Here is a 12,631-nt window from a genome sequence, read left to right as displayed (position 1 = left end):
TATTTTAACACCATTTTTTGACACTATTTTAACATTGCACACGTGTCAAAATGTGATTAGACGATTTCAAATTAAAAAAATTAAGACAGAGATATATTTAAAAGAGAAAAACCAAAGTTTGTTTTTTTAATTTGAAATCGTCCAACCACATTTTGACACGTGTACAGTGTCAAAATATTGTAATAAAATAATGTTAAAATGTTATTTTCCTAGATTTAATTACGTATTTTATCAGTCAATTTGTTTCTACAACTTCCCAACAACACTGATAACCGTGTAAAATAATATTGGGCACATCTTCATAAACAGTGCAGAAAAAGAAGAGACATTGGGAAGAAGACAAATAGTAAAAAACTTTTAAGAAAATCGATGACATGCATTGGTGCAGCAGTAATAAATCACCACGCTTTTCAAGATATTTTCTGGGAACATTGATATCAAACATTTATATTATTTTCTACAATTCCCCTCTACTTAAATAAATTAATATTTCATTGTAATATAATATTTTATTACAAATAGCAGATGTAAGATGTATCTTGTTTATAAAATGTCCAAAAAGAAACTTTTTTCAATTCCTAGAAAGTGAATTTTTGTTCGGAATATAATAGTTGGAAGCAGTTAAAACATTTTAGTTGAGTATAACCCAATTATATCCGAATATAAACTGGTACTTTATTTTTAGATGTGTTTAAAATAATTATTTCTACCTTTGAATATGGACAAGAGATTTCAATAATTTTAAAAGAATTAAAATATATAGTATTTTAAATTATTTTTAATTAAATTTTCTTCATTTTCTAAATAATGAAGTAATTAAAATATTTTTTTATAAAAAAATTTAATTTCTATTTTAAGTTAAGCTAAATTCCATTCTTGAGTTTGGGTTAAGTTATCTTGATTTTTTGTTTGGGATGACTTATTTTGATTTTGATACAAGTCGATTTGGTTCAATATTTGATAAGCTTAACTCGACCTTTTGTCCGACTGATGATAACGTCTATTTTTACATGTTTTTGTGTATTTATTGTCATAAATAAATTAATTATTTTCTAATTTTAATCTTGTTTCATCTTCAAGTTTAATGTATTTTATATTGTTTTATATTTTAGTTGTTTTACCTATAATCTCTTTTAGCAAATACTCACTTTGAGCGGCACTGTTAGAAGTGGACTTTAAGCCTAACTCAACCCCACAAAACCGGCTTGTAGGGTGAGGTTTGCACCCACTTATATACACTTAAATGGCCTCATCTCTAGTCGATGTGGGACTTCCAACACACACCCCTCACGCCGAGGTATATACATCTCGAGCGTGGGATTAGACTTTTTTAATGGGTGGTCCGATAGCGGCCCGATAGCGGGTGGATCAATATGCCCAACGACAACAGAAATCGCTAGGATGGGCTCTAGTCATGGCTTTGATACCATGTTAGAAGTGGACTTTAAGCCTAACTCAACCCCACAAAACTGGCTTGTAGGGTGAGGTTTGCACCCACTTATATACACTTAAATGACCTCATCTCTAGTCGATGTGGGACTTCCAACACATCCCCCTCACGCCGAGGTATATACATCTCGAGCGTGGGATTAGACTTTTTAATGGGTGGTCCGATAGCGGGTGGATCAATATGCCCAACGACAACAGAAATCGCTAGGATGGGCTCTAGTCATGGCTCTGATACCATGTTAGAAGTGGACTTTAAGCCTAACTCAACCCCACAAAACCGACTTGTAGGGTGAGGTTTGCACCCACTTATATACACTTAAATGGCCTCATCTCTAGTCGATGTGGGACTTCCAACAGGCACCACAATCCCGCCCAACATTGCATAGTCAAAGGGCAACCAATGTTGTTGAGGAGCTTGGCATTGAGCGCCACTCGGTCCCGTGGCGTTGGGTCTGAGCAGTGTAAAATTGCGCGGAGTGGTGATTTGATAAAGAGCCTCTTTCGTGTTTTAACTGATATTGCTGAGCAATGTTGATATGGCACCGAGTGACGACGTTGTTGACATGTCAAAATGGGGTATTTAGACATGTTTATTGCAAGCTTTGGCAATTCCTTTTCCTTCCATACTTTACCATCGATCTAAGGCGACTAAAAGAGACCATTGAAGGTTGTTTGGGGTGTTAGGAAGCTCGCTCACTCCTCATTGGGTCTTCAAACTTCATCCATGGTGTTTTTCCCTTCTTAGGGTTGATGAGGGAGAAGAGCAATTGGGAGCATGAAGTAACTACCAATAAACTTAGGAGAGGACTTACATCTTTTCTTTGATTTCTATTTCTTCTTATCTCTTCAATTTGTGAAACCCTAAGTTCTCTAGTATAACATCCTAATTTATGACATTTTGAACAATCATTTTAAACATATAAACAACAATAAATTAAACAACTAGTAAATAATAATTCAAATCCTTTAAACATCCTAAAAAACCTCAAAACAATTGTTTGTATCTATAATAAAACATTAAATCGTTTAACAATCAAATACAAGTCAACCGTGTTAAAAAATAATCCAAATAAATCAAATCTCCAAATCTTTCAGTATCATCACCGTTTTAAATATCCGTTGAACTATTTATAAAATGGTTTGTATCCATAGAAAAAAGAAAAAAAAATCTGATAAAATAATGTTTTACATTATTTTAAATGTAAAAAAATAGAAACTAGGGTCTGCTAACTTTATATATTACTAAGATACTAACATTTCTTGAATTATTTAAAAAAAAATAACTATTATCTATATTACAACTACTAACCCTTTTAATTGATCTTCATTGGAACCTCGTTTCATTTGTTAAATTTTGTTGAAATAATTTCTACCATACCATTAATCATTCAATCAAAAGATGTCCTAATACTTTGCTAAAGTAACTAATAACTTGGACTCTCTTTATCTTTTCAACACCATCATTATTTTAATCATAATAAGTAGTCACCTAAAATAATATTAATATCATTACAATAACTAATCAAGAATTATGTCTTGTTATAAAATTTCTTATTTTTCTTATAGTTTTTCTTCTACATCAAACGTTGGAAAAGTACTGCAAACAATATTTTAAAAACTAGTTATTTCTCTTTATTTTAATATTCAAGTTCTTCTTGTCTAACATCACTAAAGGGGTAACACATTTTGATTTTAATATCAATTTGTGAGGAAGAAAATCATGCACACAAATAAGAAAAATGTAAATTACAAAAATATAATGATCTCTATTAGTTTTAAATGCATATTACACACAAATAGAAAATGTTTTCTATACAACTGAGTATAAAACTTAAAGGGTTAAATATGTTTTTCATCCCCCAATTATTGGCCGTTTTTGTGTTTAGTCCCTCTTTCAAACTATAGTACAATTTAGTCCTTCAACTTTAGAAAATTATGGTTTTAGTCTTTTTTACCAAATTTTTTAAACTTTATTTGCTGTTTCAAGCACGTTACATTATAGCATTTGGATTGTTTACACTGTTCAACACATTTTTGCTTCAATGTTAACTGAGAAACGCGTTTGAAACAGCAAATAAAGTTAAAAAAATTTGATAAAAATGACTAAAACCAGAGTTTTCTAAAGTTGAAGGACTAAATTATACTATAGTTTGAAAGAGGGACTAAACACAAAAACGACCAATAGTTGAGGGACGAAAAACATATTTAACGTAAACTTAAATCCTTTCAATTCTTTTAACAAACTCATTTCTGTAAGTTGAATTATAACTACTTTAGATAGATTACTACTTATAAGTGAACTAACATAAGGTTTCAAGTAAATATAAATATCTTAGATAAATTTTCAATTAACAAATGAAAGTAAATAATATTTGCAAAACATAAAATTTCAGTTTGGCAATTTACATCAAAGAGAACATATATATGTTTATTTTTATAAAAGTACATGATTTTAAAACTAAACATTTAAAAGTAAAAAATATACATTTTTATTATTTGTAGATTTAACATTTTAATTAAACAATTAATTTTATAACTTAGATAATAATTACATGCTTAAGAGAATGAAGCATCCACTAAAGTTTAATTTTTCAAATAAAAAAAAAATTGAAACACATTAAACTTGGAACTTCAACTGAGAAACATAAAAAGAAAAATATGTGGTGAAGAATTAATTGAAAGATATAATAAATATGCAACTATAATGAAAGAAATATAAATAATTAATAAAACAAGAGAGAAATAATAAACTTAAACTTGAAAATAATTTTTTTTTAATTATTTTTTTTTTCATTTAGCTTTACATAGTTACTAATATTATATCTATGTTGCCTCTTTGAAATCTTCATTCATATTTTTACACTTTTTCTCACAGGTTGCTGCTTCTTTGTAATAAAAATCTCCATATATATATATATATATTTTATTAAAACGTAATTTGGAAGTAATAGAAATTATGAGGGTGTAGGAAGAAAAAAAGGAAGGTAAAGCCCGTAGAAGAATCTGATTCGATGGACCTTAAGGCCCACCGTCCGGGTCTCTCTTGTTTCTCTCCCTTCTCGCTGAAATCTGAGGTAACCCTTCGAGCTCCAACAAGCTAAGGTCGAAGTACTCAGAATTTTGTTTTTTCAAATGGCTCATTCGATAATAAGAAAATGCATAAAACCAGCGAGTCCCAATTTCATGGCGGCACTCTCCGTTCCCTTGATTCATCGGCGGCTGACGACGGTGGCAGCGGCGGGTGAGGAGCCTACGCAGTCGTCATCACAGTCGTCGTTCACGTTCTCTTCAGATGGGGACAAGGTGTACGTGAAGGGGCCATCCGGGAAGTGGAAGTCAACGTCGTCGGTTACGATGCCGATGTCGTTCATGACGGGGTCGATCGTCGGGAAGCGGTTTTACAATGTCGTGAAGACTCGACAAGCCGATGACGGGAACGGATGGACGGTGATGCTCGATTACAGAACCCTAAAGACACCTTCCAAGAGACCACTCAAGCTTCCAACCCTTCCTCTTGCCAAAGCCATTGCTGCTGAATGGGAATATCAGGTGTGCTCCTCTAGGTGTTCGACTTTTTAGCCATTTTTGTCCTTTTTGAACCTATCACTGCCTTTCTCATCACCAAACAGGATATACCTTTTTCCCTTGAGCTTCCATGAAAGCAATGAATTTTATTTCATATTTATTTGTAGTTCTCCTCCAAAATGGTGTATAATTATTTAAAGTCAATTGGCGGGGTGATATAGCTCATGCCAGCCTTCCCTTCAAAATACTTAGATGTCCATTTGAAGCTGCATATTTTGTTTAAGTTGTTAATGCTGATGATGAGTGTCACTTAAACTGGACTGCTACTGAAGTGACTTATTGCAGCTAATAGATGGCATAAGACCCTTCACAATGCCTCTCATGAGACTTGCTTGCACTGCCCTGGAAAGAGTTCCCCTCACAAGGAGCAAAATTATTGAGAATTTGATGAAGAAATTTAATCAAGATTTAGTATTTTGTCGAGCACCTGATGACGATGAGCTGACAACCTATGTGCATGGTATGGTACTAGTTAATAATTTGATATGTCTTCATATGTGTGATCCCCAATTAATAAATTGTGATTGTTTGATGTAATTATGCTTAGATGAATCAGAAATTTGTGTGTTGAAGTTGTTATCTTAAAAATTATGTTGTAAAAATCATTTTGGTCGTGCTTCTTTAATTGATGGTTTTTGGGGTGGAGATTTGTTTGTAGGAATTATTTCGATTTTATAACTTAAGCTGATGCAGTTATAGATAACAATGGTATTTTACAACTAAAACATGAATTTCAAGTCCAAATGAAGATTTCTTTTTCATTTTCTCGTTAGCTTGGTATTATTTTTATGATATACTGGTGGTCAGTTGAATTCACGTTTCCATCACCTGTGGAAGCTGTTCAGTGACATTAAGATTGTATTTTATCCTTAACCTTTTTTCTTACATGCAACAGTCTTATGAATCAAAGTTATTTAGATCAAGAAGTGTCTCGTTGTTTTTTGCGTTACTTGTATGTTTTTGAATTTGAATTCAACCTTTGCAGATCGTCAGGTGGAGAAAATTGATCCGTTGCTTTACTGGGTGGAGACCGAATTTGGCTTTAAGCCTGTTGTTTACTCCAGCTTTTTTGGTGGAAAGCAAGAAGATGGTCTTGTAACAGCTATTGAGAACCTTCTAAAGAAAACAGATGATTGCGAATTGGCAACAATTGATGCTATAGCAGCATCAGCACATTCATTAATTATTGCCATTGGAATGGTGCACGGGAAATTGCAAATCGAGGAAGCTATTGAACTTATTAGACTTGAAGAAGATTCTCAGGTAAGTACTTATGTGACCATCTCTATAATATATAATCCGAATCATAAACTTCTCTCTCTTTATAATTTGCTGCTTAAATGCTGAAGTGCCTGACATAACCTGTGAAATAAAATTCTCTTGATTATGTTTCAGGTGGACAGGTGGGGCCTTGTAGAAGGTGGCCATGATGTGGATATTGCTGATCTAAGAGTGCAGATTTCATCAGCAATTGTATTTCTTGGTTTGTCAAGAAGCATATAGGTTTTAAACTTTCTCTCATTTTATGTTACCATCCTAAGAACTAGCTATCAGGCTATTTATAGAATAGAAAACCCTGGGGTTGTTGTAATGTCCAGATCTTTCCAGAGGCAACATTATTAGGAAAGGATAAATTGTTTTTGTAGATGAGTTTTATTATCGTTAAAGTTTTGTCATGAGTTGAAAACATGGTTTACAGGGGCCTGATTTGTTTTGGAATAATAGGCAAATGTATTTGTACAATTGGAATAGATACGTGCAACCTTTTATGATTCTATATTTGTATTGATTTTCATTATTCACTCAGCCTATTTAACTCTGCGTTGTTCTCTTTATTACAAAAATTGAGGTTGAATGAAAATAGAACCTCTTACCTCTTTCCGTATTGGTTGAAGAGTCGGTATTTTTCTAAAAGAATCAAACTGACTGGAAGTCCTCAGAATACCTTGGAAGGAAATTAGTGGGTTGAAGGATCAGTCCTTTTGATTCTGTGAATAGATTGTGCCACTAAGAGTTGAGGATTTATTAAAACTGAAGAAATAACCCTGAACTTATGAATACAAGATATCTCAAAAGGTATGACTGGACAATCTTTTTTATAAATTGTTTTTAGAAAAAAAAAAATTAAATGAGTTTTTCATCGAAAGTATCTTCAGATTAACTTTAACTCTTGTGCATACCTTAATGTATAGACGTTTCTTATTATATTTTTAAATCTATATAACCGAGTGTTAGTTTATACAAAAAATATATTTCCTATTCTAGAAATACATTTGAAAATTGTCCGAGTAAGTCTTGATTTTGTCTTCTTTGGTTATAAATAAATGCATTTTCAATGATTTAAGTAACAATCTTTCTCACCGTCTTGCATAAAGGTTGAGTCCTTTGAATGCGTTCATCAAATCATGGGCAGTAGATTTTTGGCTTTGTGGAAGCATATCTATTTGTCATTGAATTTAAATGCAGACGGTTCTAATGGCTAACAATTGAAACAAATTTGGATTTTTCCTGTGGTTATAAAAGCTGAAAAATGCCCTGAACTAAATTTTGTCTACAAGAGTGAGTTTCACTCACTAATAGTGTCAAGTATATACTTGGGCATTCTAAGGATCTTCCTGACAACATAGAACACAAAGAGGAGGCTGTTTGGTGATGTCACAGTTACAACATGCGGTGTCGCATTCATTGTTGCATCCTGTAGAAAACATCAATTGTCAATTTGTAATTAGGAAATGTGCAAATTCTGTAGTTATAACCCTCAGAATTTGGGCCAAACTATTACTTATCATTACTAAATTAGCATGGAACAAAGCGGAGGCTTTACCTGTTATAGTCTCATACTGAGATGATTGGATACCCTGAGAAATCCCAAGGATTGCAAGGCGAGTGCAACTCTTAAAATTAATGCCATGCACAAAAGAAATCATGGAAACCATAAACCAAGCTACTGCCAACGATTTCATGTCTGATGGTGATATCTTGGTATGAGATTGCCTCAATGCTTAATGTGAAGTTTTTCTCAATATGGTATTATATATGTTATCAGATTAGCTCTTTTATCACTTAAATCATTAAATCTCTTTCACATGTTCATTTTTTTTATAAGCCGTGATTAGATGTAATCATCATTCTAAAGTTGTGTTAATTATGAGTAAACATTTTCTGATTTTGATTATGTTTCTACCATATTTAAACTGAAGACTCTTCATGACAATTCAATGAATCGATCGTTTTAAATTTTCAGTGCATTTTTTAGTTTGGTAGTCTCTTATGAAATTTTGGTTTCAATAGGGCAGCCATGACCACCCAAATATGCACTCAACTACCATACTCCTAACATTTAAGAACAAAAATCATATACTCCAAGCGCCATATTGATCATCACCTTGACCAAGAATTTAACAAGATTGGAGAGAAGCAAAGGGTTAAAGTTCCCCATACATTTAACAAGCACAAAGTCACCTCAAGAGACAGGCATCTCAAAAGGAAACCTATGGAATTTTTATTTAGACAAAAGAAACAAGCGTGTCTCCCAATTCAAAGTGTAAAGTATCTTTTAGTTGAAAATCCCTTCCAGAATAATCCAATATGAGACGGGGTTCTGTTTGCTATTAACATTTATTTCAGAAACACAAGTCAATAAAAACTAAAAGCCCAAGTTTCACAAAAGGGGCTCAAGTTTTATTAAGAATGTAGCTAAATCATCCCCAACTTTAAAGAAAATACAAAATGACAACATAAAGGATCAAATGCAAACACCATCATGCTTCTAATAGAGTTTTAGGCTTTAGGCTGAAGTGACTTGATATGTGAGATTTGCTTTCCTGGGTTCAACCCCTTTGGGCAGGCACGAGCACAGTTCAATATGGTGTGGCAACGATAGAGCTTGAATTCGTCATTAATGGCATCCAATCTCTCTTTAGTGTACTCATCACGACTGTCGCTTATCCACCTGCAAATATCATCACGAACAATATCTCAGCTTTGAATAACCCAACTGCCAAGGTAATCTATATCTATAACAGCCGATCAATAAAATCTCTACCTATATCAGAGACACGGTGCACTCGATGATATGCAATGAGTTTAATAAAATGAATGCGTAGATGAACTCGTTCTTTCCTAATCCCGACCAAGTACGAACTAAGGATCAACATAGACTCCTCTAATTAACTCACATTATTTACAACCGTACCACCGACAAATATAACTTACGGACAAGAAAAGAAGTTGAAAGTTAATAATGTCTAATATAAAAGAAAGTTAATATGAAGCAAGAAGAACAGTGAGTGTATGCATAGTCATAACAAAAAATAAGTCCAAAAAGGTAGTCTTTATGGACGAAAAAGATTCGAAGTATGACTTCCTTCTATAGTTCGGTAAATATCAGCTCCGTTGGTTAAAAGAGCCACCCTAAGAATGCAGATGTACTGCAGTTTCAAAAATAATACAGATATCGTTCATTTGTCACTTTTTAGTAGAAGAACCACGAATCAACCAACATAAGTCACATACACAACAATGGACAGATTCTAATACTTCTAAGAGATCCCCAAGCATTCAAAATAAAACCTAAAAATAACCAAACAAATAAAAATAAATAAATCAGTGAAACAGAAACAGGCAAATTATGTCCCACGTCTTGAAGATTCCGTTTAGCATAAGTACACCGTGGACAGAAGCATATTATCCTAATATTAACGTAAGGAAATCAATAAAGCATCATGCATATTTCATGGCAGGTGTATTATAATCCTTTCTCAACTCAAGATTAAAATGAATACAACAAAAACATAGAACCCAGCCAATAGTATAAGCATAAACCAACTGACAAAAACATAGAACCCACCCAATAGTATAAGCATAAACCAACTGACAAAAACAAGAAAACAAAACCCACATGCTCACATACTCCTGATCAATCTCATCTCGTACCCTCAATTTCAACCAATAAATCAATATAAACTCATTCATACTTGGTTGGACTCAAATGCTCAAGAGAAGGTTAGAAAAAACGAGAAATTTTATAAAGTTAGTATATGGTAGTTAAGAGTCAGCTGGAATAGACTACACTTCAAGTAAGTGTAAGAGGGGAGGAAAATTATATTAGAGGCTCAACAAAAGCACCTCAAATATTACAAAAACCCTTATAATAGAAGTCTAGAATACTCTAGCTTCCTTTGTATTCAATTTTAGCATTAGCATTTGAGTTTAATTTTAGGATAGAGTACAAGAGAAGCTATCTATGTCTTCTCTTATAACTTGAAATCACTTTGAATCACAAATGCAAATTGCAAGAGTCCTTCGTGATGTAGTTTCTCCTTCTTCAATTCTTAGTCATGGACCTTGTTATAGGTTCAATGTGAACCTTTATGGAAGGTCCTCCATCCTCTTATCATTAACTTAAAGAAGAGATATCCTTACATACCTCAACATTCTTGCCTTAGCGAGGTTTCAACAGTAAGATTTTACAATTGAAAACCTCTAAAAGCTAAAAGTCAAACCAAACAGCGACTGAGAAAGATGCCCCACCGGACAAACAAAATGGTTTTTACAGTATCACAATAAAAAAAAAAAAAAAAAAAAAAAAAAAAAAAAAAAAAAAAAAAAAGATCAACAATTGATTTGCATAGTTTCACAAGAACTCAACAATCGGTCTTCAAGTTTTCAAGACATCTTCCGTTTTTTGGTAACCGACTTCACACACGTAGAAAAAAATAGCTTCCACTGTTGTCATTGAATCAAACCACGCTCCCAAACCACAAAACCAGCTCCATAAATAATTCCCAAACTCGAATACAATTAACAAAAACGCACAGAACCCAACAGAAAAATATATACAAGTCACAACAACAATAAAACTCAGTTACAGTTCTTCGCATGCCTCGACCACTATCCTCTAATCAAAATTATAAATTCACTTCGAAAACCTAAATTGATTGATTCTTTGTCTTTATGTAGGTACAAAACATAGTATAATACTTGTTTACCCTCGATATCACACAATAGTACCTAACGAAATCTGTTTAATTTCGGAGACTACCGAGGTGTAGCACAAATTGCGATAAGAAAACACCCAAAACTAAGGTGAGAAGAAAGAGAGTAGTTTGAGCGTTACCTGTTAGCGTGGAGCAAGGCAGCGGGTCCGAGATATGACTCGGGGTTCCACCAGTAGCTAGGGCAGGATGTGCTACAGCAGGCGCACAGAATGCACTCGTACATCCCGTCGAGCTTTTCGCGGTCCCTCTTGCTCTGCAGGATCTCCTTCCCTGGCACCGGCGGCGGGTTCTTCCGCTTGAGCCAGGGCTCGATGCTCTTGTACTGGTTGTAGAAGTTGGTCATGTCCACGACCAGGTCCTTGATCACGAACATGTGCGGCAACGGCGTTATGGTGGAGGCCGTCGATGCGGACGGAATCTTGGTGAGACAAGCGAGGCCGTTGCAGCCGTCAATGTTCATGGCGCAGGAGCCGCAGATTCCCTCGCGGCAGGAGCGGCGGAAGGTGAGGGTGGGATCGATCTCGTTTTTTATCTTGATGAGCGCGTCCAGGACCATGGGCCCGCACTCCTTCAGGTTGATCTGGTAGTCCTTCAGCTCCGGTTTCGACGGGTTCTCAGGGTTCCACCGGTAGATTTGGAAGGTCTTCAGGGAGGTCGTGTCGCGTGCCTTCGGCTCCACCTGCTGGGCCTGGGCCTCCGACGCGTGGGCCCGGATGAATGCCAGCTTGAACGCCGGCGAAGACGGCACCCGCTGCGCCGCTCTCTTCAGCAACCCCGTCGCCGCCATTGAAACGAGAAGGTTGGAAGTGAAGGGAATGTAATGCGTGAAGCGTTGTTCCTATGTTATGACCCAATTGTGTTATCTCTGCTAATGGGCTGTTCTGTTGGAAATTCATAGGGATGGATTTCTTGCCCTTATATATCTGTTGTTAATTTATTACTTATATTTAAATTAATTAATATCAACTTATTACGGAGTTTTATTTGACAACACCCCTCTCTTATTACTCTTTCTCTAACACCTTCTATTTACTCCAAAAATTATTAAAGTTCTTTTCTTTATTTAATATTTGTTTTAAATTTATGTAATTTTATTCTTTTCACTATGAGATTTTTATAATTTTAAATTACTATTATTATTATTCTGATTTTATTTTTTTTTGTAAAAATTATGTAACCAATACGTGAACAAGTAAAATACAAACATATAATTGAAATGAAATATATATTTTATATATATTAAATATAGAATGCAAATTAAATTTACATTTCATGCTCATCCATTATCGTATAAATGCTTAATTTTTTAGCTGAGAAATAATAAAAAGTATAGTAAAACTGTTATTAAGATAATAAAAGACACAGTTGATTTTTTTTTTCTTAATGCTTTATTTTTCTTTTTTTTTTTTCACATTCAGCCATTTTAAAATTTTTTTATTTTTATTTTTGTATATTTGGAGACGTGGCAATAGGGGAAGCATTTACGTGGGGAATTTGGAGCTGCATTAACTCAATTCCTTCTTGTAAATGAGATGCGCGTGTTCACCATGCGCCTGTTGCCGTGTTGCCTTACGAAACATTAAAGTTAAGGCTATGCT

At 34.1% G+C, this 12,631-nt stretch overlaps 2 protein-coding genes across 2 annotated transcripts; one reads left to right on the top strand and one right to left on the bottom strand.

The window, feature by feature from the left end:
• The first annotated feature begins 4,486 nt into the window (after positions 1-4,486).
• Positions 4,487-6,853, top strand: LOC106761156 (ATP synthase mitochondrial F1 complex assembly factor 2). Its single transcript, XM_014644673.2, has 4 exons — positions 4,487-4,998; positions 5,320-5,494; positions 6,020-6,297; positions 6,430-6,853. The coding sequence occupies exons 1-4, from the start codon at positions 4,582-4,584 to the stop codon at positions 6,535-6,537; spliced, it is 978 nt and encodes a 325-aa protein (XP_014500159.1). The 5' UTR covers positions 4,487-4,581; the 3' UTR covers positions 6,538-6,853.
• A 1,711-nt stretch (positions 6,854-8,564) lies between these two features.
• LOC106762873 (succinate dehydrogenase [ubiquinone] iron-sulfur subunit 2, mitochondrial-like) lies at positions 8,565-11,931 on the bottom strand. The gene is made up of 2 exons (XM_014646978.2): positions 11,153-11,931; positions 8,565-8,986 (listed from the first exon to the last, which is right to left on the bottom strand). Exons 1-2 carry the CDS (start codon positions 11,818-11,820, stop codon positions 8,815-8,817), a joined length of 840 nt encoding a protein of 279 aa, XP_014502464.1. The 5' UTR covers positions 11,821-11,931; the 3' UTR covers positions 8,565-8,814.
• Positions 11,932-12,631: the final 700 nt, after the last annotated feature.

Source organism: Vigna radiata, chromosome 5, assembly GCF_000741045.1.
Source record: "Vigna radiata var. radiata cultivar VC1973A chromosome 5, Vradiata_ver6, whole genome shotgun sequence".
Classification (NCBI taxonomy): Eukaryota; Viridiplantae; Streptophyta; class Magnoliopsida; order Fabales; family Fabaceae; genus Vigna; species Vigna radiata.
Note: the sequence above shows the minus strand (reverse complement) of the source record. Positions and strands in the feature narration are given on the sequence as shown.